The sequence below is a fragment of the Salvia hispanica genome, chromosome 1, assembly GCF_029641045.1.
Source record: "Salvia hispanica isolate PSC_SH4W2 chromosome 1, Shi_PSC_v1, whole genome shotgun sequence".
In the NCBI taxonomy this organism is placed as follows: Eukaryota; Viridiplantae; Streptophyta; class Magnoliopsida; order Lamiales; family Lamiaceae; genus Salvia; species Salvia hispanica.
In genome coordinates this window covers 37984997-38011832 of record NC_142692.1, presented here as the reverse complement: position 1 = coordinate 38011832, position 26836 = coordinate 37984997, and the positions used below count along the sequence as shown (strand labels likewise).

General features: G+C 36.3%; 2 protein-coding genes and 1 pseudogene across 3 annotated transcripts; 2 read left to right on the top strand and 1 right to left on the bottom strand.

The window, feature by feature from the left end:
* Window positions 1-190: 190 nt before the first annotated feature.
* LOC125220765 (uncharacterized) lies at window positions 191-3070 on the bottom strand. The gene is made up of 3 exons (XM_048122907.2): window positions 2312-3070; window positions 483-1019; window positions 191-404 (listed from the first exon to the last, which is right to left on the bottom strand). Exons 1-3 carry the CDS (start codon window positions 3068-3070, stop codon window positions 309-311), a joined length of 1392 nt encoding a protein of 463 aa, XP_047978864.1. The 3' UTR covers window positions 191-308.
* Window positions 3071-14307: 11237 nt separating this feature from the next.
* On the top strand, window positions 14308-19491 carry LOC125219192 (ABC transporter G family member 15-like). The gene is made up of 8 exons (XM_048121100.2): window positions 14308-14613; window positions 15736-15818; window positions 16662-17114; window positions 17190-17387; window positions 17458-17742; window positions 18120-18392; window positions 18467-18574; window positions 19036-19491. Exons 1-8 carry the CDS (start codon window positions 14382-14384, stop codon window positions 19339-19341), a joined length of 1938 nt encoding a protein of 645 aa, XP_047977057.2. The 5' UTR covers window positions 14308-14381; the 3' UTR covers window positions 19342-19491.
* Window positions 19492-24666: 5175 nt separating this feature from the next.
* On the top strand, window positions 24667-26312 carry LOC125220766 (uncharacterized; annotated as a pseudogene). Its single transcript, XR_016134624.1, has 2 exons — window positions 24667-25939; window positions 26008-26312. The product of XR_016134624.1 is annotated as an uncharacterized LOC125220766 (transcript).
* Window positions 26313-26836: the final 524 nt, after the last annotated feature.

Here is a 26836-nt window from a genome sequence, read left to right as displayed (position 1 = left end):
GGAGGAAGTGAAAGGTTTTAAAGAGACTTTTATTTTCTACTATAAATATACGGTAACAACTCATAATTCACACGTTTCTACCCTTTTCTCATTACATTCTTTTTTGAACTTTTTGCAAAGATTTGATCCGATTTTCGGTGTTCACTTGACTCTCCATCGATATTGGTTTAATATGAAGCTAGTTATCTTTTGGAATGTAAATGCTCGTAAACGTTTACAATAATACAACACATGCAATACTAAAAAAATATTTAAAATTTTAGCATCATGGCACCTCATCTAAAGTAGACATCACTTTTAGTGCAAAATTAAGCTATGATCTCATCTATGTTGCACTCCCTAAGTCCGACTTCTACTTTCACACCGTCCACCCGAACAATATCACAACATTCACATCTATCAATCTGCAAAACGAAGAAGAAATTAAAAGTTAGTTTTTAGGTTAAATTGTGTATCAATGATCCGATTCACGTAGTTTTCACCTGGATACGCTTTTTTGGCGGCGAAATAACTTGAATAGTAGTTATAGAATCAGCAGAGTGGTTTCCAGCGGAGATGCAAGCCGGCACGCCCCGAGGGGTGGCACGTGTATAGGTTGTAAGGATTTGAGGAGAGGCGTTGGAAACGGATTGTAGGAAGAAGAAATGAGGCTTTTCGCAAGGATCCTCGGACCTTGGGCGTGTGTTGAACATGTAGAAGGGGGGCCCGCGCCCTTTTGCCCATGGCGTGAACGTTTCTATGGGCATTTGCAGGTAGCTCCGCGGCATTATTCTCTCGTATATTTGTGCAGAATAGCCCCATGATATCGACACAGACCAGTTGGTTTTCTTGTGGTAGCATATGGTCTGCTGAAGCAACCGGGATTGGTCCACGTCCGCGGCCTTCATGAGGTGGTGCGTGGATTGGTTGTGATCCATGGATGGAAATATTGGATCCATTGCGTCAAAGTGATGGAAAGTCATCACATGGACTTTGGGATGGGCTGAGAGATAACCTGAGAAGTCTCCATGTAAATCAACCTGCAAAATTTAATTAATATTAAGTTCGCTTCGTTAGACAAGGTAATAGTAAGATAAATTAACCAAAATGTGATTTGTTTAGGAATAAATTACTACAAATAATCATGTGATATGGTGTAATCTTGATACTATAGAGACTGGACAAGATACACTCAAAGAACTTTTCAGAAAAGACAACTAGTGAAGAAAATATTAAAATAAACATGCTCCAGTCAAAAGTAAACATGACATCCAAACAACCCCTATATTAATTTACTACTAGTATAACGCAATTACACGTACTTATATTAAATTAATTAACATCGTTACCCTCGCGATCTTTAGTTCAAGAATCAAGATGCATGTATTTCAAAAGAGAGAGAGTAATGATAGATTTCCCATTAATTGAATAATGCTATTTTTGTGTAACAATGAAGCCTATGAAGGAGAAAAGAAAAAAAAAAAAAATACATAGTAAATGTTCACATTAAAGTTGCCAACTTTTAAAGAAACTGCACACGAGCTTTTAGTGATATTCCAAATTGTTTATTAACTTCCCGATTTGGTTGATCCGTATATCACTCAAAAGTCAAAACAACAATTAATCAAATTTTAACTTTTCTTTGCCAACAAAGTAAATCAGTTTGTTTCGCTTGTGTTTTTAAGAGATTATTTGGCCAAGCTTATAATAATCACCTTCAAATAGATTATAAATTCTTGTAAAGCTCTTAAACACCTCAAAATAAATTACATTAATTATCTTATAGTAGTATATAATTATAAGCTCTCCAAAACTGAAAATATTCTCTTTAAATCGGACTTAAATTTTCATAATCTTATAAAAAACCACCAATTTGTAAAACAGCTATGCTAAAATCATTTATTTTAAACACTTACTAATCTAAATTACTACCTCCGTCCACCAAAATTTGTCCTATTTTTCCATTTCCGTCTATCCCCCAAAATTTGTCTCATTTCACTTTTACCATTTTCGGTAGTGGACCCATATTCCACTAACTCATTCCTACTCACATTTTATTATAAAACTAGTATATAAAAGTAGGACCCACAATCCACTAACCTTTTCAACTCACTTTCTATTACATTTCTTAAAACCCGTGCCGGGTCAAAGTGAGACAAATTTTGGTGGACGGAGGTAATAGTTATTTATAATTGGTTCCATTATATGAATAGACCTAATTTTTGGCCGTTCACTACGAAAATACAAGATGTTAAACATTTATTACCGACGGATTGTAAATTTTATCCACAACATGAAAGCATGAAATAGAATGTTCAAAGTGAAGCCTAACCTGGTGAATTCCTTTATGAGGTGTGAGGTTGACTCCAACATCTGCAATGCAAGTCATGGTGATCAAATCCGCGGAAGTGCTGTCCGCATACCTGAGAAGACATCCATCCATGTCCGCCACCAGCGCCCTCGCCAACGGGTAGCTCATCACGATCCCTCCGCCCCCGAACGCCTGGTTGAACGAGAACCACAAATTTGACACCACACTCTCGGAATGCCACCCCAGATAGTAGTACTTGTTATGATCCAACTCCGCCAGTACATCCACTATGTTGTCCAAGAACACCACCGTGTCGTCGTCTCCCATCACCACCCACCTCACCCCTTCCCACTCCTCCCGCATTAACTCCAGGATCCCGTGCACCATCCGTGGCATCAGCTCTAACCGGGGCTTCGTGACCCGGAAGAGCCCTGAGAGGTCGTCCACCACCCTGTATGGAGGGGCCTTGGACGGCCACGGGAGGAGCTCCGGGGGTGGGGCCTTGTCTAGGAAGACGTAGCCGCGGGTTTTATTAGGCCGCCACCACGCCTCCAGGTAGCCCCGCCTATGGGGCCATGTTTTCACCGACCCCATCATGCCAAAGGCTATATGGCTGAGATTTGTGCGGTTGTGGTCGTCGCCGGCAATGGATGACAGTAGTGACGGCCCCCATCTCGTTAGCAAGAGGCGGGGGTTTTCAATGTTGACTATCAAATTCAGAAAGAGGCCTATGAGTACAAGGCTTTTCCACAAGCTGAACTTTGCCAAGTAACCACCCATATTGTTTAGTTGTGTTTTACGTTTTGATCAAGAGCATTGCCTCATATTTAATACGCTTAGTTGGGTGTTCGGTTGCCAAGATTAAATCCCATGATTAAATATGTATCATGTTTGGTTCATAAGATTGAACCCTACAACTTAATTTTAGATGGATAGTCTCATGATAATTAGTCATAGGTTCCTCCCTCCAACTAAAATAATCTCACAACTTAATCTTAGATGGATAGTCTCATGATTATTAGTCATGACAACTGAACACCATAGTTTTTGATACATACTCTGTTTCGAATTATTTTTAGACTTTTATGTTACATAAAGTAAGCAGTGATTTCATTAATTATATTCCTAATTTTTTTATAGATTTTAGTATCAAATTTATTTCTGACATTGACCAATTGTATCAATTTTACATATATAGAATTTTCAACTTGCCAATTTTGTCCCAATCAATTTATAGTAACATGTCAACTAATGTTCATGGAAAAAAGAATAATCTGGACTCTGGAGTATATAACAATTGTTACACGCGCTTTGAAGTATTGCGAGATTTACAATGTATATTAGATTTATTGATATAAAGTCAAAATAATTGTTATAAATTATATTGTGACATTTTGTACGTGAACAATAACTATTATGTGTGTGATGATTAGTATAAATCGTGCTCTGGCGTTCGGTTGTCATGATTAATTATTATGAGACTATCCATCTAAAATTAAGTTGTAGGATTATTTAGTTGAAGGGAGGAGGCTATGACTAATTATCATGAGGTTATCCATCTAGTATTAAGTTGAGGGAGTCAATCTTATGAACCAAACATGATACATATTTAATAATGAGATTTAGTCTTGCCAACCGAACACCATTATAAGCTATGCGATGTTATTATGAACATACATTCGTTATTTTGACTTTATATCAATAAATCTCCAAGACCTAAGTACATAAAGATAAATCTAATAATTGAGACAGTGTGTAGAAAAAAGCTCATTAAATTTAAGACTTTGGACTTTTTACTGTAGTTTTACTTGGGACACAGGCAAGAATACGTTTCACGCTTTTCACTCACAATTTTATTCTCTTTAAACACATGCTTTTCCTTCGCAATTAGCCACTTCTACACATGCTTTCACCCACACTGCCACTTAGTTAATGTGTTTCAAATCACACTTTAAATTCACCCACAATTTGCCACTTTTATACATTATTTTCTGCTTAAACATACGCTTTCACCCATACATTGCACTTTTAATCAAACTTTTCACCCACAATTTCGCAAATTTACTAATTATACGCGCGCTTTTCACTCACACCGTAATGAACTTATTTATAATATCTCATCATATATATGTGCTGATTGATCCTCTTTACAATTTCTTATGTAATATTTTAAGAGATATTCCCTCTGTCCCAAGGAAGATGACTACTTTCTTGGACGGCACGAGATTTTATGCAACTTTATTTTGTGTGTTAAGTGGAGAGAGTAAAGTAAGAGAGATGGAATAAAGTAGAGATAAAGGAGTTTCCATTTTAAGCAATGAGTCATTTTAATTGGGACAAACTAAAAAGAAAGTGAGTCATCTTCAATGGGACGGAGGGAGTAGTATATTTTTCACGAACTCTGATCATTATGTCATATAATATCATAAATTCTGATGAATTGCAAATATATCATATCGATATTAGTAAATTTAATTATAAAACTTTGCCTTTTATTCTAAGAATCTATATTTGATTCATTTTGTAGTTATCTACCTTGAAATATAAACCTATTATAGATATCAAAACAGGGATGTATAAATGTATTTACATCCTTATGCTAAATAATGCTAAAACCCAAAATTAATTCGATGCATTGATTTTTGTCATCTGATGGTTGATTTTGATGCCACTTGTCATTAGTTTAATTATTAAAAAAACTGAAAAGGACAAGAATGGAATAGCAAATTCACGCCAGTTATTAATTGTCCATAATTCATCCAAGGTTTACCGAACCGGCGGTTACGGTTCCGAACCGAAACCGCGAAAAATATGCCAAACCGAAACAGTGAATTTTAGAACCGTGGTTCGGTTCAGGTTCCAAATTTTTCGAACCGAAACCGCGACCGAACCGCCGGTTCCGGACGGTTCCGAACCGGCGGTTTCACGGTTCCGAACCGCCAACGCAATGATAAATTTAAACATAGTTAATCCCTATATTAAAACTACACTCCATTAAATAAAACATTGCTGAATGATCCGGTTTATGAGTTTTATACTCTTATATAAATAACTTTCATTTTTAGATTTGGTAACATCCGTAGAAACAATAATGTGGGACAAAATTTTGTAGCAAAAATAACTTTATAATACTATTTGGTAAAATTGGATGGTAATTTGAAAAACATAAGATAAAAGATAATAAAATAAAAATAACTAAATTACAAGATGGAGTCTATGTTGTATGGTTTATGGTAATAACTTTATAATACTATTTCTGATTTTATTAATTAACATATTTTTTTACGTATGGAATCTATGGAGTATGGATAATTATTAATTAATATTTATCCAACATTTTTTAATAAACTTAGAAGAATTGATTACTTTAAATAAAGTATAATAAATTAACATTGGTTAATGTCGTAGTCTTCAAAATTGATTAGTTGAGTCTTCAAAATTGATTGGTTGACGGTGGGCGATGGCTGCACTATTCAAAATTGATTGCACAAAACACCATTTCTTTTATTTTTATTTATTTATTTATTTATTCTTAAATGTTGATTTTAAATTCAAATTGGATCTCATTTCTCTCTATTTTTATCTATATTAAATACTCCTCTCTATCCTTACTTACACTCACCTTATTTTAGTGTTAACAAGAATTTCTCTCTTCAATCTCTCAATTTAAACTGTCCATTTCCTTGTTCCAATTTATTTTATAATTTCAAACTATATGGCAAAAAAAATTAACGAAAAAAACCGTGAAACCGCGAAACCGAACCTAAACCGCTACGAACCGTCCGAAAACCGGCGGTTCCTAACCGAAACCGAAACCGCCGGTTTTCAAACCGAAACCGAAACTGAAACCGTGAAACAGCCTCACGGTTCGGTTCCGGTTCCATATTTCCCAAAACCAAAACCGGCGGTTCCGAACCGAAACCGCCAGTTCATGAACCGTGGGCAGGTCTAATTCACGCTATGTTTTTTTATTCCCTGCATACACGCCTATTATTTTCATTCCCCAAATATGCTTATTATATCAAATTAATCTACAAACTCCTTAATTCACGTTTCATAAATTTGAGATGTTCATTCTCAATTTTTTAATAAGTACTTTATTAGTATAATTTACCTTCCTTCCATACCATGATATTTCATATTAATTTACAAAGTTGCAGCGAGAAGTGTGAAACTAATGAAGGAATATAATGTTATGAAGTACATGATTGACAGTTTTTAATGTACGCCTAATGTCTAGTAATGCACAATCCGAATTTAAATAATATAAGTGTTTTAGGAAATAATGTGCGCCAAGTGGCCTTTAATGTACATGCATCATACTAAATGATGTAACTGTGTAAGTATTTAATGTTTGGCGAGAGTTGAATCCATACCATTTTGGTTTAGCAATCTATGAGGCTAAGTTGTAGTACATACTCACAAAAGAAACCATCAAGGGCAGGGAGTTTGAATTATTCTGTAACGACCCGCCCATTTAGGGTATAATAAATGCAGCGTTCGCTAACTAGGTAGACTTAAATGCATCAAAGATCATAAACTAGGGTTTCAATAGAAAGGGATTTGACCAAAGCATTAAATGAACAATTAAGTAGAGTAAGAATCATGCCTTAGCAAAGGAATCCAACAAAAGACTTATTTAAAATAAAAGCTTAACAAAGTTTTCAAGATAATATCTCTAACTGTTCATACCCCAAAATATACCCACGAAAAGAAAGAATAGAAGTATTTATCCCAACAAAAGATCACAGTTTTCATAATCAATAGCGGAAGCGACCAAGAAAGAAGTGAGGCTATGTATGAGGACACAACGACACCTTAAGTACCAACAGATCATCTTATTATTCTCTACTCAACACCGCCGCCCGCTCGTCACCACTCAACCTGCACATAAGGAAAACACATGCAGGGCTGAGTACGATAATCATACTCAATGAGCTCATTGCCGAAAACAGTTTTATCACAAATATAGTTATTATCATCATGCCATTTTCAAGTGTCCATCGGGGTTTTAACTTTAGAAAGACCCGAGGCACCAAAATATCTTTTTTCTCAAATATCACGGTCGCGCAACCATTTTTCTCATAGACGTTTACCATATCCTCATTCTACATGACAAGGAATGCGGCCGCAATCCAGGTCACTAGACCGGCCAACCCGTACGCTGACTCTCGGTCTAACATTGGTGTACACTAACCCAAGTAGAGTTTGCGGCTCTACAAGGATCCGAATTCGATTATAACAATAGTGGCATAGCCACAAGGGATAGGCACGACAAAACAAATCAAGACATGATAACACATCTTTCATTCTCATCAATATCATTTTAGGACAATGTCCTTATTTTAAAAGAAAGCCCACCTCGTAGGTTTAGCTCGATAGAATTCTCTTCTCCTCGTTTATCACGCTGAGAGCGCGAAGTATCACCTTTAAATTAGGCGTATCACAAATCAGTTTCAATCATGGATTTCAAATCATGCATGATCTCACGTTTCCCTTTTTTCCATCGATTATTTTCAAAATCATCAATCAAAATCAATGTATGATTAGCATATCATTTTTATTCAAATAACAACTCCAAATTCACCATTAAATCGTGTCACGCATGAGTGTTCCACACACACAACATACGCACACGATCATCACACTTGTGCACGCCGACCGAGGCGTGCACACACACACACACACGGCCAAAAACACACACACATCCATGCATCCCAAATTTCATCAATTTATTTCCCCTTCACTCATCTAAATGCATGTGGACTCAAGAATACCGATTAATCGGTAGAAGAAGAGGAGATCAATAATTAAAGTACCTTTTCCAAAAGAACGAACGGTAGAAACAAGGAATTAGTCTTGATTCTTCAATAATCTCTTGAATTTCACTTGAATTCTTCTCAATTGATGAAGAAATCTTGAAGAAAACTTGAAGAAAACTTAGAGAGAGAGGGGGAGTAATTTTCGAAAATATGGGAGAAGTGGGCGCCGGTTTTGTGATCTCTAGGGTTAGGGTTTCTCTCCTATTTATAGAGTCACCAATAATAATATCCAATAATTAAATAAATAAAAGATTTGGAAGATTTGGTAGAGAATATGGGGGAGTGGCGTTAAATTTGTTGAGAAGTAAGAGGATTTCGAAAATCTAGGCTTAAATAAATAGCCTATGATTTAATTTGAATATTTCACGGAGTAGAATAATATATCACGGAGCAAGAATAAATAATTAAACTCCCCAATTTAATAGGTAATAGGCGTGACTTTTCTTCTCTCCACAAAGAATAAATTCAAATCCTAATTTAATTAGGATATGGTAGGATCTTCTTAGATATATCAAGATATGCTAGGATATTTTAGCATATTTATATTTATTCATGGAATAGAATAAATAAGGGATCAAATAAAATAACAATTAAATCCTCCCTCCTTTCTAGATGAGATTTTCGAAAATCTCATGAATATCAAAGGTGATAATTTCGAAAATTCCATGTAGGAATTATAGAGTATTTGGACTTTGGATTTAATTTGGATAATTATCCCAAACAAATAATTAAATCCAAGAAAAATAGGATTTCTTCTCCAATAATCATGATGGCCGAAAATTCCACATGCTTTAATTAATGCTCCTATTAAATTCTCACTCATCCCTTAGGAAAATAACTCCCCACAATTATATTACTCCGCATCAAAAATTCACATATTCAAATCAATCATCTCTTCACTTCCACTCCATTTTCTCAACGTATTGACCTTTCAACGGCCACATCATTTTTCCACATCTTCGACTATTCAATAGCCACGTCAACATTTCAACAAGTTGACTATTCAACTCAATCTCCATTCTCATACGCAATTAGGTCACAAAGACACTATGCAATTAATCACTCATCAAATAATTCACATATCATAGCATTTAAGGCATTTAATGCAAAAATTTTATAACCCGAAAATTAGGGTTTGAAAAAGTGGGGCGTTACATATTCCCCTTAGGTTTATCAACCCATGGGGCTAGGGTATAGTACCATCACATTAATTAAATTTTATTTTTTAATGTGTGTTTTAGATTTGGTACAGTAAGTAATGTACCATTAGTATCTAATAATGTGCATTCATAACACTGAATAATGTACAAATTGAAGAGAATAATGTTGAAAGGAACTTGAATTCATGTTGTTTGGGTTTAGCAATCCATGAGGCTAGATTGTAGTACACACTCACAAACGAAACCATCACCAAGGGCAGGGAGTTTTAATCATTCCCCTTGGGTTTAGCAACCCATGGGGCTAGGGTATAGTACCCCCACATAAATTAAAATTTGTTTTTTAATGTGTTTTAGATTTGGTACAGTAAATAATGTACCGATAGTATCTAATAATGTACATTCGTATTAGGGAATAATGTACAGATAGAAGAGAATAATATTGAAAGGAAATTGAATTCATGCTCTTTGGGTTTGGCAATCCATGAGGCTAGGTTAGTACCCATTCACAAACGAAATTATTACCAAGAGCAGGAAGTTTGATTCATTCCCTAGGGTTTATGAATCCACGGGCTAGGGTATACTACCACCACATGAATTAAATTTTATTTTTTATGTGTGTTTTAGATTTGGTACAGTAAATAGTGTACAAATAGTATCTAATTATGTATATTCGTAACAATGAAAAATGTATAGATTGCTGAGAATAATGTACAATACATTAACATAACAATATTCCCAAATATTAGAGATTCTTAAAACGTAAGTTACAAACCATTCATTGTTTTCTGTCACCCTCATACTTTAAAACAAAAACATTCTAATCTAATACAGACGGACGCATCATCGATTTCACACATCAATTGGCATGTCATCGTCGAAGTCGTTATTGAATTCAACACCAACCCTCTTTGTACCTATTCAGAAACAGATTCATTCATTACTCAAAATGGTACATTACTAGTCACAACGGAATTACATTATTAACAAATTAAAATTTACAGTAATAAATAATGTAAATAACATGTAAAGAAATGTAAATCACATAGTGAGTATAATGTAAATACTTTTCCAATGCAAGTGCACGTAACGTACACTGCTGTAAAAGTAGAACATGTCATAATGTAAAACATGCACATCAATAATGTAGCACAGTCATGAACACTAGAGAGCACAATGTGATAATATAATAGAGAATAATGTAACAAACTAGTTAAGCATAATGTAACACTCTTAGAGCATCCGCAACGGTGAGAAGGACGGTGCTCGTCCGTCTGTGCCAGTGGCACGGCGCTGCTCTTAGCTAAGAGCACGTCCGTGCCGCTGAGCAGCCCTACGTGGCACGCTCTGATTGGCCAACGGCATAGCCGTTGACAAATTCATTTATTTATTTATTTATTTTTAAAATTCAAAATTTATTTAAAAAAATGTTTTTAAATAAAAAAAAAAATTCCCACTTCCCAAAATATTATATCCGTTTTCTACCCACTTTTAATTTATTTTTCAATTTTTTTCCCAAAATTCACATTTTCATCTATAAATACCCCCACTTCAACACAAAAAAAATCACATTCTCATATATTCTATCATCATTCATCTACACTCTCTCATCTTTTTTCCTCATACTCTCTCATCTAAATTCCCACCACATTATACAATGTCCGGCTCCGGCGATCACCCCTCCGGCAATCGCGGTTGGAACCACGATTGGTTCGACTCCAAGGCCGGATATAGTCCGGAAACCCAATTTACAGCCCCTCCTCATACCCAAGGTTCGCAAGCTCCGGGTGGCTACCGTCCTTACCCGGTGCACGACCTAAACGCCCCCGGGTTCGGGTGGGCACCCGAACCCGGATCGGGAGGGAGCAGCAGCTCTACTCCTACTCCTACTTCTGTTCCTACTCATACTCCTCCTGTTCGTGGCACCCGCACCCCATACACTCCGGGTGAGATGATGGCGATGTTCAAAGCATACTTGGCAGTCTCCGAAGATCCGGACGTCGGCACGAACCAAACCGGGGATACGTATTGGTGGCGCATCACTCGCCTCTACAATGAAACCCGACCGGCGGGAACCATCTATCGCAATGATAGTATGGTTCGCAATTGCATCTACAGATGCAACGATGCAATCAGAAAGTTCCAGGGGATTTACCTCCAGGAAGAGTGGTCGGCGGGGAGCGGCACGAACGAGCTCGACATCATCACTGCCGCCTTGGCGGCATACCAACGGGAGGAGTTCAAACCGTTCAAGTACCTCGGTTGTTGGCAGGAGGGGCGACTACATCCGAAGTATAGGGGCGGCATAGTAGCATCCTCCTCCAGCTCCTCCAGCAAACGGTCCAGGTCGGTAGCCCTATCCGACGGCGCCTCCGATGATGTGGCTACCCAACTTGCCGGAGCTAACTTGGGTAGCCCCGACGCTGGCCCGAGCAGTTCCCACCCGCAAGGAAGGAAGAAGGCGGCGGCCAACCGCCCCCGCTCCCTTTGTGCCTCCTCCACCCTCGAACAACACGTTGTGGGCCATCTTGAGTCAACTCTATATGAACGATACGTCTCAGATGACTCTGGATCAACTTGCAACACATGAGCAAATGATCCGGGGTCTCAAGAGGCAATTGGGGTTAGAGGACTAGTCTTCCACGTGTGTAAAATTTTTAATTTGTAGGATTTTAATTATGTATTTTTTATTTTCTAGGATTTAAATTATGTATTTTTATTTTTTAGTATTTTAATTATGTAATTTTTATTTTTTAATGTATTTTTATAATGTAGAAGTGTTTTTAATAATTGGAGTATTTAAATTGAATAATAGAATGGTGAGACCCTTGAGCTTGTACTTAGCTAAGAGCACGGATGTGGGTGTTGTGCTTTTAGCTAAGGACAAGGAGTAAAAGTGGGTCCGGACCCACCTCCGTGCTCTTATTCAGTAATGAACTAAATGTACAGAACATCCCGCAAAACATGTATAGCAATTGATTACCTTTATGTAGAAACGAATACTACAAGCACACACAATTAAATTAGGGATCAACAACTGAATATTTTGGCAATCGCACATTACATGCTGCTAATTTGACAATTGTTCTTGCGAAAAAAGAATGGAACAAAAATCCAAATTTGACATCAATCAATACACCAGAAACAATTGTTAGAATACGTAGTAATCATAGAAGAATACAAAATACATACAAAAAATTCAATAAACAAGAAACTGTTCAACTCTAACCCGCATAATGAACGAATTACTGAATCGCGATGTACATTCTTGGAAGGAAAATTCTAGTTCTGTAATGAAAAAAACGACATCAAATTTCCAAAACAAATGCACTTTTATGTACACACAAACTGAAATTCTTGCTCCCTCATCGCTTTTTGGTCTGAATATTTACCTGATTTCGGGCTTTAGAAAAACCGACGACTCCTGGTTGCACCTAAAAACAAAATAAGACCTTCGGATGATGAGAACAAGAAGGGGAAATCATGTTTGCACGGTCAATCAACGGTCAAATTTGTTCTTTGGATTAAAAAATACGGCGGTTAGAGTTTTGGATATGGGAGAAAGTGAGGGAGATGTAAAAGATGAAAGAGAGTGGAATGACGAAGAGATAGTGGTATGTGAATCGTCTCTCATAATTATCCTACGGAATTATAGGACCTGCAGTTTTAAAACAGATTCAATAAGCACCGTGTTTACAATTATGCGTGAAATGTAGCTCGGGTAATGTAAATCACATCCATCCAATCCATCTGTCTAATGGCTACAATTTGTTTTATGTTTAAGACTAAGAGGGTGTTGGGACCTTAATGCACCCCTATCAAAATATACTTATCTTTTTAAAACTTAAAATCGATTGACATCGAAATATTATGCCCACACTTGAAACTTTCACTATAACAACAAAAATCTAATGACATTTTTAATGCTATTAAAGATGCTAATTTGTGTCTAATTATACCATTAATGCTTCATAAAGTGTCCTTATTGTTGGTGTCCCAACTAAACTTAAGAGACATAAATAGAAGCGTCTTAAAAAAGTAAAAATTAAGACAATTTATTCTCAACTTAGAAACGCTTTCTTTTGCGTCTTAAATTATGATTATTTTTTAATAATTTTCAAACGCTAATAATTGCTTCTCAATTTTTTTGTCCTTAAGTGTTTAAAACAATTAGTCTAGTTCATACCATGCATAACAAAAAAAAAAAAAAAAAAAATTGGAATAAAAGTCATTGCATTAGTCAAAATATGCATACAAAACCATACAAGTTTGGTATGCATGATGTGAATTCATCAAAGCCTTAGCTTGCAACAGACATGTTTGGTTTAATCCTAATTAACTTAAATTGACCGAGTTCATACCGAATTATCAAATTCGTAGGTTTAGTATATCTGGTATAAATTGATTTAGTACATGCATGGCGAATTATCAAATTCATAGGTTTAGTATATCTGATTTAAATTGACTGAGTTCATATCAGAATTATCAGGGTATAAAGACCGAAGAATCGATTTATTTTAATTTATAAGCTATTTTCTTTATTAATATCTTGATGGGCTTTGCCTCATATTCCCTAAGTTTCAAGGTTAACGTAAATATTTGGAATAGAATTAAGATTACTAGTAGTATAATAGATTGAAACGCCTAAACTATAAATTTTGCGATTACACGAAAATAGATATAGTTAAGATAAGATGCGTGTACGCATTTTCCTCATAACGAAATACATAAATGCATACTCCTAGTTTGGAAAACTGAAACATTGCATATTAGCATTGATAGAGAAAGTTATCCATCCTCATGAAATGGGCTTGTCCAAGACAAGTAACGAATAAGCCTAATTGTTGATAGAGCCAAGGCCTTTTACTCATGAATAAATGATAACAATCCCATGTAACTATTTATTTACTTTTTTAACAACGTTGGCTAAAAGTAGCATGGGCAAATTAGTGTGGGACACTTTTTAAGATAATATTTTGGTGATATATTATGGTATATATATTCTGCAACGCCATTGATTGCAACATTCAACTGTTTCCCACATTCATCCATCCAAATCAGAAATCACAATATAAATTGGAGGGTTGTGCTTGTAAATGTGAACATATATACATGGTCATGGAGATAGAAATATCATCATCATCAGCAAGAGATGTGGAGGTTGGCGAAGGAGCGGCGGCATTCCTAGCGTGGGAGGACTTGACGGCCCTCCTCCCCAACTCCGGCAATGGCCCCACCAGAAGGTTGCTCAATGGCTTAACCGGTTTCGCCCTTCCCGGCAGAATCATGGCCGTTATGGGCCCTTCCGGCTCCGGCAAGTCCACCTTTCTTGATTCTCTTGCAGGTCTCTCTCTCCCTCACCACCATAGATTACTTTTTTTTTTGAAGTTATTAGTTCACATGCATTAATGCAGTCTTGGTAACTCGAACCTCGACCTTTGTTTTATTTAACCATGTATTAAGCTTTAGAGCAACTCCAAGAGAGAGGATAAATGGAGAGGTAAAGAGAAATAACTACCATTTTTACCTCTTCTTCATAAAATTTCATGCTCCAAGGGAATGGGTATTTGAGGAGGTTTTATACCTTCTTTTATTTTGAGAAGGTATCTTTACCTCTTCTTGATAGAAAAGGTATAAAGTTAGTTATTTTATTTGTTTTTGAATTTACCTTCTTTCCTTGGAGTCCATTACTTTTTAAGAAGGTATAATAACCTTTTTGAGGAGGTAAATGAGAAATATACTTTCTCAATATACTTTTCCCCCTTGGAGATGCTCTTATGTTAGTATATTCCAATTATTGTGTTTATACTAGCCCAATATAATATAAAAAATGCTCCATAACTTTTAGTTATGTGATTGTAACAATATGACATAAATTTTTCTTCGTGTCGAAATAAAGGTGAATTCAATTAGAAAGTCTTTAGAGATTATCATTTGAATTTCTAACAGTTGAATACTCCAATTTTTTTTAATCAGCTAATTAATGCTTACTATGCATGAGATTATCATAAAGTGCAAGACGACATAAAATACCCAATTTCCGGCAAAAAGATAAACTCAAGTAATCGGTGATAATAAATTCTTGAACAGCAATGCATGTGGTAAGAAGACACCTCATACGGATTTAAAGAAGCATTTAATTTGCTTTCTATTAACCATCTTTCTACCATAGTAAATGTCATCGATTTGATTTAGGGTATGTCTGAATTACATTAAGTTTAAAAGTAATGAAAAAGAATAAGTGAATAAAAGAATAGATAGGTAGCGCATTCATTAATATGTTTGGACTTTGTGACAGTTTTGCTTGACCATATTTACTAAGTAGAGACACAACACACTTGTCTTCTGCTGCAGCTATTACTAAAAAAAATCTCTACGTTTCACTTATGTTGTTTGTGGTAGTTGTGTGCACTAAATTTTGAATAAATATGTATCTAGCCTAATTTATTATGCATTTGATTTGCAGGCAGGCTTTCAGGAAACGTGGTAACTTCTGGGAACGTTCTTCTCAATGGAAAGATAAAAAAGTCGCTTCACTATGGCATTGTTGTATGTCATACTATAATTCATGAATTAATTTATTAATTTTGAATCTGTAGCTTGTTACTTTTATGAAAAATAATTGTTTGCAGTTATGCCTTCCTGAATTAATTATAAATTTCTGCATTTAATTATTAATGCACACCACCAGTAATTTCAATAATTAGATAAATATTAATTAATGAAGTTGATAGAAAATAGACAAATAGTTATAATGTCTGGTTGTGTTGCAGTAGATAATTAATGTGTTGATTTTCTTTTGAAAAATACTGCACATGCATACATGAGAGATACAATAAGAGGGAGCATTGAATTTGTCGTTGAGTACTATATTAACTAAATTTGGACAGAATTAATATTATTCCTCATACGGGAAATCTATAAATGAAGCGATTAAAAATTGGAGCATAGGCAGAAGTAGAACCAATGAATAATTCAAAGTATGGGTAGTTGAATTATCAGAAATCAGCTCAACTTCTTAAATGTCGTTTCGTCTCTTTCACTAGCTAGCTGCATGCCACTAATATTTCTAATTCATTTATTGATATCGAATTGATTGTATAGTTACGTTTCTACCTTTTTCATTTTCCTGAAACGTTCTATCTTTATTTTTTGTTATTTTTATCAAGAGAGTAATAAAATAATAAATAGAAGTGTTTTTTTAATGGAGGAAAAAGGTAAAACCTCTAATTTTAATTCCTTTCATACTTAGGGGTTGCTAAAAACAATCGACCATCCATGTTGGGAAAATAAAATGAAATTGCATGCCAATTTTATAATTGATATGTTATGATTCATAATATTAGTATGAATTACGAAAAATATTAATAAGATGGCGATTTATGCATGCAGGCTTACGTAAGCCAAGAAGATGTGGTTTTAGGGAGTCTTACAGTGAAAGAAAGCATCGCATATTCAGCTGCCCTGAGGCTTCCCAGCAAGCAAGAGACTGCGGAGCTAATCGAAAACACCATCGCCGAATTAGGATTGGAGGACTGCGCTGATCACCTCATCGGAAACTGGCATTTGAGAGGGATCAGCGGCGGCGAGAAGAAGCGCCTCAGCATCGCCCTCGAGATCATAACGCAGCCGCACCTTCTCTTCCTCGACGAGCCCACCACCGGCCTAGACAGCGCCTCCGCCTTCTTCGTTGCGCAGTCCCTCAGAAGCATTGCCCGTCGCCGCAGAACCATCATCACCACCATTCACCAGCCCAGCACTGAGGTTTTCTCTCTCTTTGATGATCTCTTGCTCCTCTCCTCCGGTCAAACCGTCTACTTTGGAGAGGCCGCTCCCGCACTTGAGGTACGAACGATAATTGAGAATAAATTCAAACTTTCATTTCTCTCTTCACTTATCTATTTTATTCTCTCTCTCCAGTTCTTTGCTGAAGCGGGATTTCCATGTCCGCACACGAGGAGCCCTTCCGATCATTACCTTCGTTGTATCAACGCAGACTTTGACGACGTAAAGATAATAGGAACCACAGCAGAGATCAGAGCCAAGCTTCTACACAAATACCAAAATTCCAAACTCGCTGAAAGAGTCCGAGCAAAGATCAAACACTTCTCTGTTACTGTGAGTATTTCAATCACAAATCTGACTTAAAGTCGTGTTTGGCTGAGCTATATATACATGCATGGTGCAGGAAGGATTAGTGTATGAGGAAAGTAGAGGGAGCCATGCAAGATGGAGGAAGCAACTTATGGTTTTGATAAAGCGGTCGTTCACAAACATGTCTCGAGATTTTGGGTATTACTGGCTTCGAATTCTCATCTATATTGTGGTGTCTCTTTGTGTGGGTTCAGTCTTCCACGATGTTGGATCTGGTTATCATGCTATTATGGCTAGAGGAGCATGTGGTGGCTTTGTATCTGGTTTTATGACATTCATGGCCATTGGAGGCTTCCCATCTTTCATTGAAGAAATTAAGGTTAGTTGTCTCCTTCAAGCCATGCATTCATGTCCGCAAATGAAAACAAACAAATATATCACTGTATAATTAAGTCCATGGGAAAGAAAACTGAAATCATTATATAAATCTGAGTAAATTTGGTTGGTTTCTCATTCACAAACCAAGTACACTTAATGAATGGAATTGTACTTAGCTCATAATCTTATACAGTGATTTCAGTTGAACCTTAGTAAGGTTTGGTTCGTCTCTCCTTCTCGTACCAAGTACATTTTTGTGAATGAACTCACACCTAATCCATGAAGAGTGATTTCAGATATTTGTTTGTCTTCATTTGACAACAGTTCACTTGCCCATTCATATAGGATTATAATGCTTGTATTCTTGTTTTTTGTTAGGTATTCAACAAAGAAAGGCTCAACGGACATTATGGTGTAGGAGTGTACATACTATCTAACTTCATCTCTTCGTTTCCTTTCTTGATTGTGATGTCATTCAGTTCAGTGTGTATTACATACTTGATGGTGAAGTATCACCCTGGCTTCTCCCACTTCATGTACGCTTTCATCGACCTTCTTCTCTCCATCTCCGTCGTTGAGAGCTGCATGATGGTGGTCGCCGCCCTCGTCCCCAATTTCCTGATGGGAGTCGTTGTCGGTGCAGGTTTCATTGTGAGTATGCATATATGTATATGCTCCCTCATACACATTACCAACCTAGTTTTAACACAAATGTTTTGTTTTAGGGCATCATGATGGCTACAGCTGGTTTTTTCCGACTGCTTCCTGATCTTCCTTTGATATTTTGGAAATATCCCATCTCTTACATCAACTACATGGCTTGGGGCCTACAAGTAAGAATCATCGTGCATAACCTTGAATGAATTCTAACAAATTCTATTAGTATTTGATTGAAATTTATGAAGTTCCATCTCAATATACAATCAATTATGAATAGGACAAGTAGCACATAGACTTATCTAGTGTTTTCAGCTCGTTCGATGTGTTATCCGAAGAGGTTGATTGTTTTCCTAATTGGATTGGATCAACCCTCTATCGAACTTGATCAAATTTGAAACCCAAATATAACTTTGAGTTTCGGTCCATATGTACTAGTATTGGATAATTTAAAAACTTTTTTAGCCTAGTAGGCGACCCTCTTTAATACTGCCATAATAGAAGTCTATGGAATTGATAATAGGAGGACTAACATATCATATAGTGAATTCAATTATTCTTTGTACACTGACATGCGATATTTGTTACTACTATATTTTATTTGTTCATTTACCATCTGTATTCACATTGCCAACAGGGGGCCTATAAAAACGACATGATCGGGATGGAGTTCGAGGGTCCAGTTGAGGGGCAACCGAAGCTAAAGGGGGAATATGTTCTAAGCTCATTGCTAGGGATATCTCTACGTCACTCAAAATGGTGGGATTTGGGTGCCGTTGCAGTCATTTTGGTAGCCTATAGATTGTTGTTCTTTATAATACTCAAGTTGAAGGAGAGAGCGATGCCTGTGTTTCATACTTACTATACAAAGAGGACTCTTCACCATCTCAGGCGCCGGCCTTCCTTCCGGAGACCGCTACCTTTCCCTTCTCCTTCCAATTAGAGGCATTCATTGTCTTCTCAAGAGGGTCTCAATTCCCCACTTCACTCAACCTAGCTCCCACTTTCTTATTAACATTATTTAGTTTTTAATGCATGAAGCACTTCCCCTATCTTTTATATATTACATGATATATAATATGCAATTATAATTTTCTTAGTTGTCAAACGCAAATTTATTTGTTTTTAGTGAGTAATATCGCATTTCCAACTATAAAGATTTGGTATAATTTTCTACAAGATTTAATTAAAATTGCAATTATTTCTAATAATAACAGTGAAAACTTTTCCAATTTGGCATATAAAAGCACCTAACCTCATCAATAAGGCTAACACAAACAACCACAACTCTACAAGACAGAATATGTGGGGTTAATCAGCATAATTTCAAACATGAAATTGCTTTAATAGTACTTTTTAATTTAGTTACTAAGTCTTCCATTAGTCCGTACATAATTAATCAATCTACATTATCTACGAGCTCAGAAACTCAGAGTAAAAGAACAAAATGAAGTGTTGGTTGTCTCCTTCATTTAGATACATACATAAATGCACCTATATGTATGTGCGTGCGTACATGTCCCCAGCCGAGCAAAGCCCGGTATATGAAGTAAAGCATCTGAGCTGCAAATAACAAGTAGCAAGAGAGTCATCACCACATGTATACTACTACTTCCGTCCCCCAAAATTTGCTACACTTTGACCCGACACGGATTTTAAGAAATGTAATGGAAAGTGAGTTGAAAAAGTTGGTGGGATGTGGGTCATACTTTTAAAGTATTAGTTGTATAATAAAATGTGAGTAGGAATGAGTTAGTGGAATATGGGGTCCACTACCAAAAATGAAAGTGAAGTGTATCAAATTTTCAGGGATGAACCGAAATAGTAATATGTATCAAATTTTCAGGGACATAGGTAGTAATAAGACAATGATAGGCAACATTACCATTAAATAAAAGTAAACGATTGTCGGCACCTACATACACGAAATTATTTGAAGGTCGTACACAACCTAACATTATTGTAATTTTTCAACAAATTCAATGTCGGTCAAAACTAAATCTAACATGACACCACTTCATCAAAACCACGTCGTTATACTTATGCAATTTATTTAAATAAGAGTTTTTGGTGCCTTAGCATAAGAACTTTTGGTTATTCTGATTTTGCACAAACTTTGAATGCATACTTGAGCTTGAATATTGTTGTAACTTTTCCAAATTAACTACCAATAATAATAATGAACAAGTCAATTTTTTTCTAAAATACTTTATCCATAAAAAAAATAATATAGAGGAGTAGTAGTTAACATAATTGCATGTCAAAAAATATACTCCGTGGTAATAATTAGCTATATTAGCTCAATGGGAATAATCATACACATTCCCACCCCAATAGGAATGGAGATCCCATTGGGTGATTCCAGATAACAAAAATGTGAACATAGGAGTGACCATTCCATTTGTTATCACATTCCCACCTCAACTAATTAGAGGGTCAATTGTTAAATGATTTATCCACATTACAATTGTTTTCATAGGAATAAAAGGTATATCTACAAACAGGTTTGGACTCAAACCATGGTTTCACTTCATGCAGTTAGACAAAGACTCAATACGCCTCCATCTATTGACAAAGTAAAGTAAAATATATGACCAAGTAGTTTCATAAATGAAACACAACCAACCTGAAGCTTGAGCTATGGTTTTAGACATAGTAGGCCAGCCATCCTAAAATCCCATTTTCAAAGCTTGAGCTTCACGGTAGAGCTTCACTTTTTCTTCTCGTAAGATTTTTCATATTTAATGTTTTTTTATTCATCTTTAAGTTTTAGATTTGTTTTTTTTATGTGTGAATCTATGTGTATTCCTGATTTTCAATTTTTTTCAATATTGTCATGATTTTCATAAATGTTAGAGATGGGGAATGGGTGTGGCCGTGTGGAGGTGGAGGAGTGGCGGCAGTGGATGCCATTTAGGGTTACGTATGTGTGCAATGAGTTTTCTTATATTTTGCTTTTATTGTCTATATGTGGTAACCATTAATAGGCTCATTTGACATGCTCTTTTTTTTAAAAGTTTTTTCTTCTATTTTTTTGTTTACTTATTTTTGTGTCTCGCATTTTCTTGTTACTTACTCCCTCCGTCCCGCTTTAGGAGTCCCAGTTGAGTCGGACACATATTTTAAGAAAAAAGTGTTTGAGTGTGTAATAAATAAATATTGTAGTAGATATTGAGACCCACTTTTAATTGAGTGTCCAATAAATAAATGTTATAGTGGATGTTGGGACCCACTTTTAACATTTTTTTATTAGTTTTAGTGGATGTTGGGACCCAGTTTGAACACTTTTTTATTAGTTTTAGTGAATGTTGGGATCCACTTTTAACACTTTGTAGGCATTTTTTATTAATTTATCTCAACCGGGATTCCTAAAGCGAGACGCCTAAAATTGATCAACCGGAACTCCTAAAGCAGGACGGAGGGAGTGTTTAATTTAGGGAAATGAATGGCTTGTGTAATTGTGAATCTCTCGCTCAAACAAAGTCTATTCGGCCAAAATCTATTCTAGAGCCACAGTACACTAGAATAAATTCAACTCTTGCTATAGTGGGCCTTCAGCTTTGAACAGAACAATAAGACTTCAAGAACATGTTAATATCGAAAAGTTTCATACACATGGCATTTGGTTCCCGAAAGGCAAGATAAATGGCGTTGCTTATGAAGATCGCAAAATGTGTGTTGACTATGAAATCCTTCTACAACACAGAGAGCTGGAGGTGATGACGTACAAAGATATTATTTTAGAGTACTGGCTGAGTTTACATAAGCCGGGAAGTTTGTAGCGGCAAAAGATTTTATTGAGCGCGAATGGTAAAGACACGAGTATATGGAGCACATGATGGCACATTATTACCTCTATCATGAGATTTTGCTCCGACACGCGTTACCTCATGGTAAATATTAGTAATTGTTCTAAAAAATTTTAATTCAGATTTCAACATTCCAACGAGATCAAAGGATTTGGAGATTATACACGTTCTACATTGACTAATTTGAATATGTTAGAGAACAATGTTCATATGAGCTACAATTTCAAATATGGAAGATATTTGCAACCCGAGATAAATGTTGTGTATAACCAAAATCTCGGGTTCAATATTTTACGGGAAATAAGGCCCCGATTCTTAAAACATATCGATTTTGAAGTGGCGTTAACTAGTCATACTCGTATACGGTATACGGTACGATACGGTACCAAAAGTTTTTTATACGGTAACGGTATGAATTTTTTTATACCACGGTATACCGAAAATATTAACGGTATATATCAGTTTAACGAATATTACCGATATATACAAATATTACCGGTATATATTACCAAAAAATTTAACGAACATAACGAATTTACCGGTGTACATTACCAAATATAACGAAAATTATTGAAAATATTACTGGTAAAACGAATATTACCTGTATACCGATAGTCTAAAATATGTATCGAAATCAATATATATCGAATTAACAATATGTAACGTATATAGCGATTAAAATTTAATATTTTGGATAAAAACGATAAATATATCCATTAATAATTTACTACATCCGTCCCCCAAAATTTGTCTCACTTTGACCCAGCACGAGTTTTAAGAAATGTAATGGAAAGTGAGTTGAAAAAGTTAGTTGATTGTGGGTTATACTTTTATATATTAGTATTATAATAAAATGTGAGTAGGAATGAGTTAGTGGAATATGAGGTCTACTAACAAAAATGGTAAAAGGTGAAATGGGACAAATTTTGGGGGACGGACGAAAATAGAAAAATGAGACAAATTTTCAGGGACGGAGGTAGTATAAATCATTTACATATTTTTCGGTATAAAGTTTATGAACTGTATGGTATAATGGTATAGTGTACCAAAGTTCGGTACAATACAACAAAAAATAGATATTATTTAATTCATCATTTATATTGAAAACAAATAGGGCCTTGTAAGTGCTTATTTCGTGAAAATGGGTCGGGCCATCTAGTTTTGAAAGCCCGAGAAATTTTAGATAATAATAGGCTGGGTCGAAATAAAGATTAACTCAGTGTATTTTTGTGGGACAAGACGGTGAGAGTCTGGGTTCAACAATAATTTATATCGATGCATAGTGGTTTTTCTCTATAAATAGCTAGAGGATCAATTTTCTATTGCTTACACTCAATAGTAGAGTAGAATTATTACCATGTGCTTTTGTTTTGAAATTGGTTTGAATTAGTAGAGTAGAATTATTACTCCCTCTGTCCCAAGAAAGATGACTCCTTCCTCAGCACTGGTTTTTATACAATTTTATTTTGTGTGTTAAATGGAGAGAGTAAATAAAATAAAGGAATAAAGTAGAGATAAAAGTGTTTCCATTTTTAGTAATGATTCATCTTGATTGGGACAAACCAAAAAATAAAAGTGAGTCATCTTTAATGGGACGAAAGGAGTACCATATTATTTTATTTACACCCCATCAAATATATGGAGGAATTGGTAGATATTGACAATGTGTGGATCATAATTATTTTTCTCAGTGTAGTTGAATTGTATATCGTTTTGGTTTTTTCCAAGCTAGTTAAGTTATTTTCTTTAGTAAATTTTTTTTTCTCTTACTTTATTCTCTTCACTTTAACTTTTATACATCAATTTTTTTATTTCTGTGTTAGTAAAAATGTTTCAACAATCTTGAGACGAAAAAGTAGTAAATAGGAATAAAGAAGGGAAAGAATAGGTTGCAACTTTTTAGTACCATGCAGTTGCACACCCATAATTAGTGCATTGGAAGTGGAAAAGTAGTAGAGTATCTAATTTAATTAGACTATCTTCCAATTAAGCTAAAGTAGTTTTGACTCATACATCTCTAAATCATGCTAACTTGTTCCAAGATGAAGACACCTCTATGTTTTAATTGGTCAATTCTAATCAACTGTAATTATTTTACTAATTATTTTATTTTTTAATGAAATTGATGCAAATCACTCCAACGTTGATTGAATATTTAATAAGGCCCGGAGACTTGAGCAGTTTTCTGTATGGGATCCAGTGTCATATGTAGTAGTAATTTTTGTGTGCTACAAAGTTTAACTATTACTCCATAAAATATTGTTACAATATTGTGAGTCATACTTTACCTTTACAAAGTTTATTGACTGAGTGCGCCCTAAGTATATGTCACATGGCTTAATAATCATGGAATGTTACACACACTCCACTCTACTCCAATCCAATCCAATCCAATCCAATCCAATATATAGTATCACAGCAAAATCTGAAAATTGCAAGCCTGCACAATTTGATGAAATATGAAATCAAGAATTGTAGTGCTGCTGATACTATGCCTAACTTTGTATCAAATCTCCATTTCATGCATAAATAAACAGCTAATTTCCCCAGCTTCCGGTGTGCTGAAATCCGAGTCATTAAACATAATTCCAGCTCCTACTAATCTGAGCCACCTGCTCTTCGGGATACTGGGGTCCGAAAAGGCGTGGCGCCACCGCAAGGCCTACACAGAATCATGGTGGCGGCCGGGTGCCACCCGAGGTGCTCTGTTCCTGGACAAACTCCCATCGGAGGCGTGGTCCCCCACTCTCCCACCTTACAGAGTCTCGGATGACCTCAGAGGTCTACTAATTAACAAGCACGATCTCCGGGCGAGCAGGATGGTGCACGGTATCCTCGAGGTCATGAGGGAATTTGCAGCTGGGGACCATCAGCAAGTGAGGTGGGTGGTGATGGGAGACGACGACACCATTTTCTTCGTGGATAATATAGTGGAGGTGTTGGCGCGGCTGGATCACACCAGATATTTCTACCTTGGGGGGCAGTCAGAGTTTCTAATGTCGGGTTATTGGTTCTCCTTCGAGGAGGCATTTGGTGGAGCCGGGATCATCATGAGTTATCCTGTTGCCAAAGCATTGGCTGAGGATATGGATGGTTGTCTGAAGAGATATGCATACTTGTTTTCTTCTGATAATACAACTAAAAACTGTATTGCGGACATCGGGACCAATCTGTCTCCTCAGATGGGGAGCCATCAGATTGATTTACTTGGCGATATATCTGGTTTTCTATCATCTCACCCTCTTTCCCCCTTACTTTCCCTCCACCACATGGACAAGGTGGAGCCAATATTTCCGTCCAGGGACCGTTTTGAATCGACTCGGCATCTGATGAGGGCTGCAGCAGCCGACCAGTCGAGAATGTTGCAGCAAACAATATGCCACCACAGGCAAACCAACTGGACCATCTCAATTGCATGGGGATATTCAGCACAGATATACGAAACAATCTTCCCGCGCAGCCACCTGCAGATGCCCCTCGAAACATTCAAACCATGGTCAAAGCGTCGAGACATAAGCCTCCCTTTTTACAAGTTCAATACGAGGGCCCCCTCGATATTGTGAAGCCCCACACAGTTTCTTTCTCGAGGTGGTGGATAAATCAGTCGAGCGCGGTGAAGTTATCACTACATATGCTCGGGCTTGGCCTCTTCCTCTGCCTCCGTGTGCCTCTCATTCTGCAGATGCTATCAACATCATTCAAGTCTATTCACCCCCCGCTAAGCGCTATCAGGTACTAGTATCTATTTGCACCAACATTATTGCTAATAAATAATTATGTTACTTTTTTTTTGTTCTCAGATGGATAGATGTGAGTGTTGTGACATCATTGGAATGGACAATCATATGGCGGAAGTCAGGCTCAGGGAATGCATGTTGGATGAAATAATTGCTTAATTTGATCAAATTTTATGGGATATATATGTAGGATGTTGTAGTGGCTCTCTGTGAGATATAGTATATGAAATTGTTTAGATATCAAAATCAAATAGTATTAATCTCATCTGTTAAGAGTACTGTGCCCGGCATGAAAACACAATAGAGTTAGAAATTTTGGATAAGAAAAATATACAACACAATGAGGACAAATTTAAGGGCCACTAGAGCCCGTATTGTAATTACTAGTTTTTATTTATTTTCAATGTATTAGTAACAAATTAAGGACCTATTTTAAGAAGCGTTAAGCTTGTTTATATATACCATCTCCAACGTAACCAGATCACGTTTGCAGTCGTCCACTATAATACCAAATGCGAGAACGCAAGAGTACAAGGGTTGGTATTAAAAGATTACTTGTTTATCTGTAATGTTGATTAGCTCAAGTTCAAGGGGAGTTTTAGAGCATCCGCAATGGTCGGCTAGCGACCGGCTAGCCGATTCGTCGCGCTGGCCGATCGGCTAGCCGAACCATTGCAGTCGGCGAGAGCGAAATCGGCGAGCCGATCGGCGTGGGCTGGCCGATCGCTCCGCGCTGGCCGATGCGCTGGCCGCCATTGTGGCGGCCCGATCGGCCAGCGCCGAATTTTGTTTTTTTTTAATTCTTTTTTTAAAAAAAATTTTAATTCTTTTTTAAAAAAAAAATTAATTCTTTTTTTTAATTTTTGAAAAACTATATAAACGCGATTTTCTC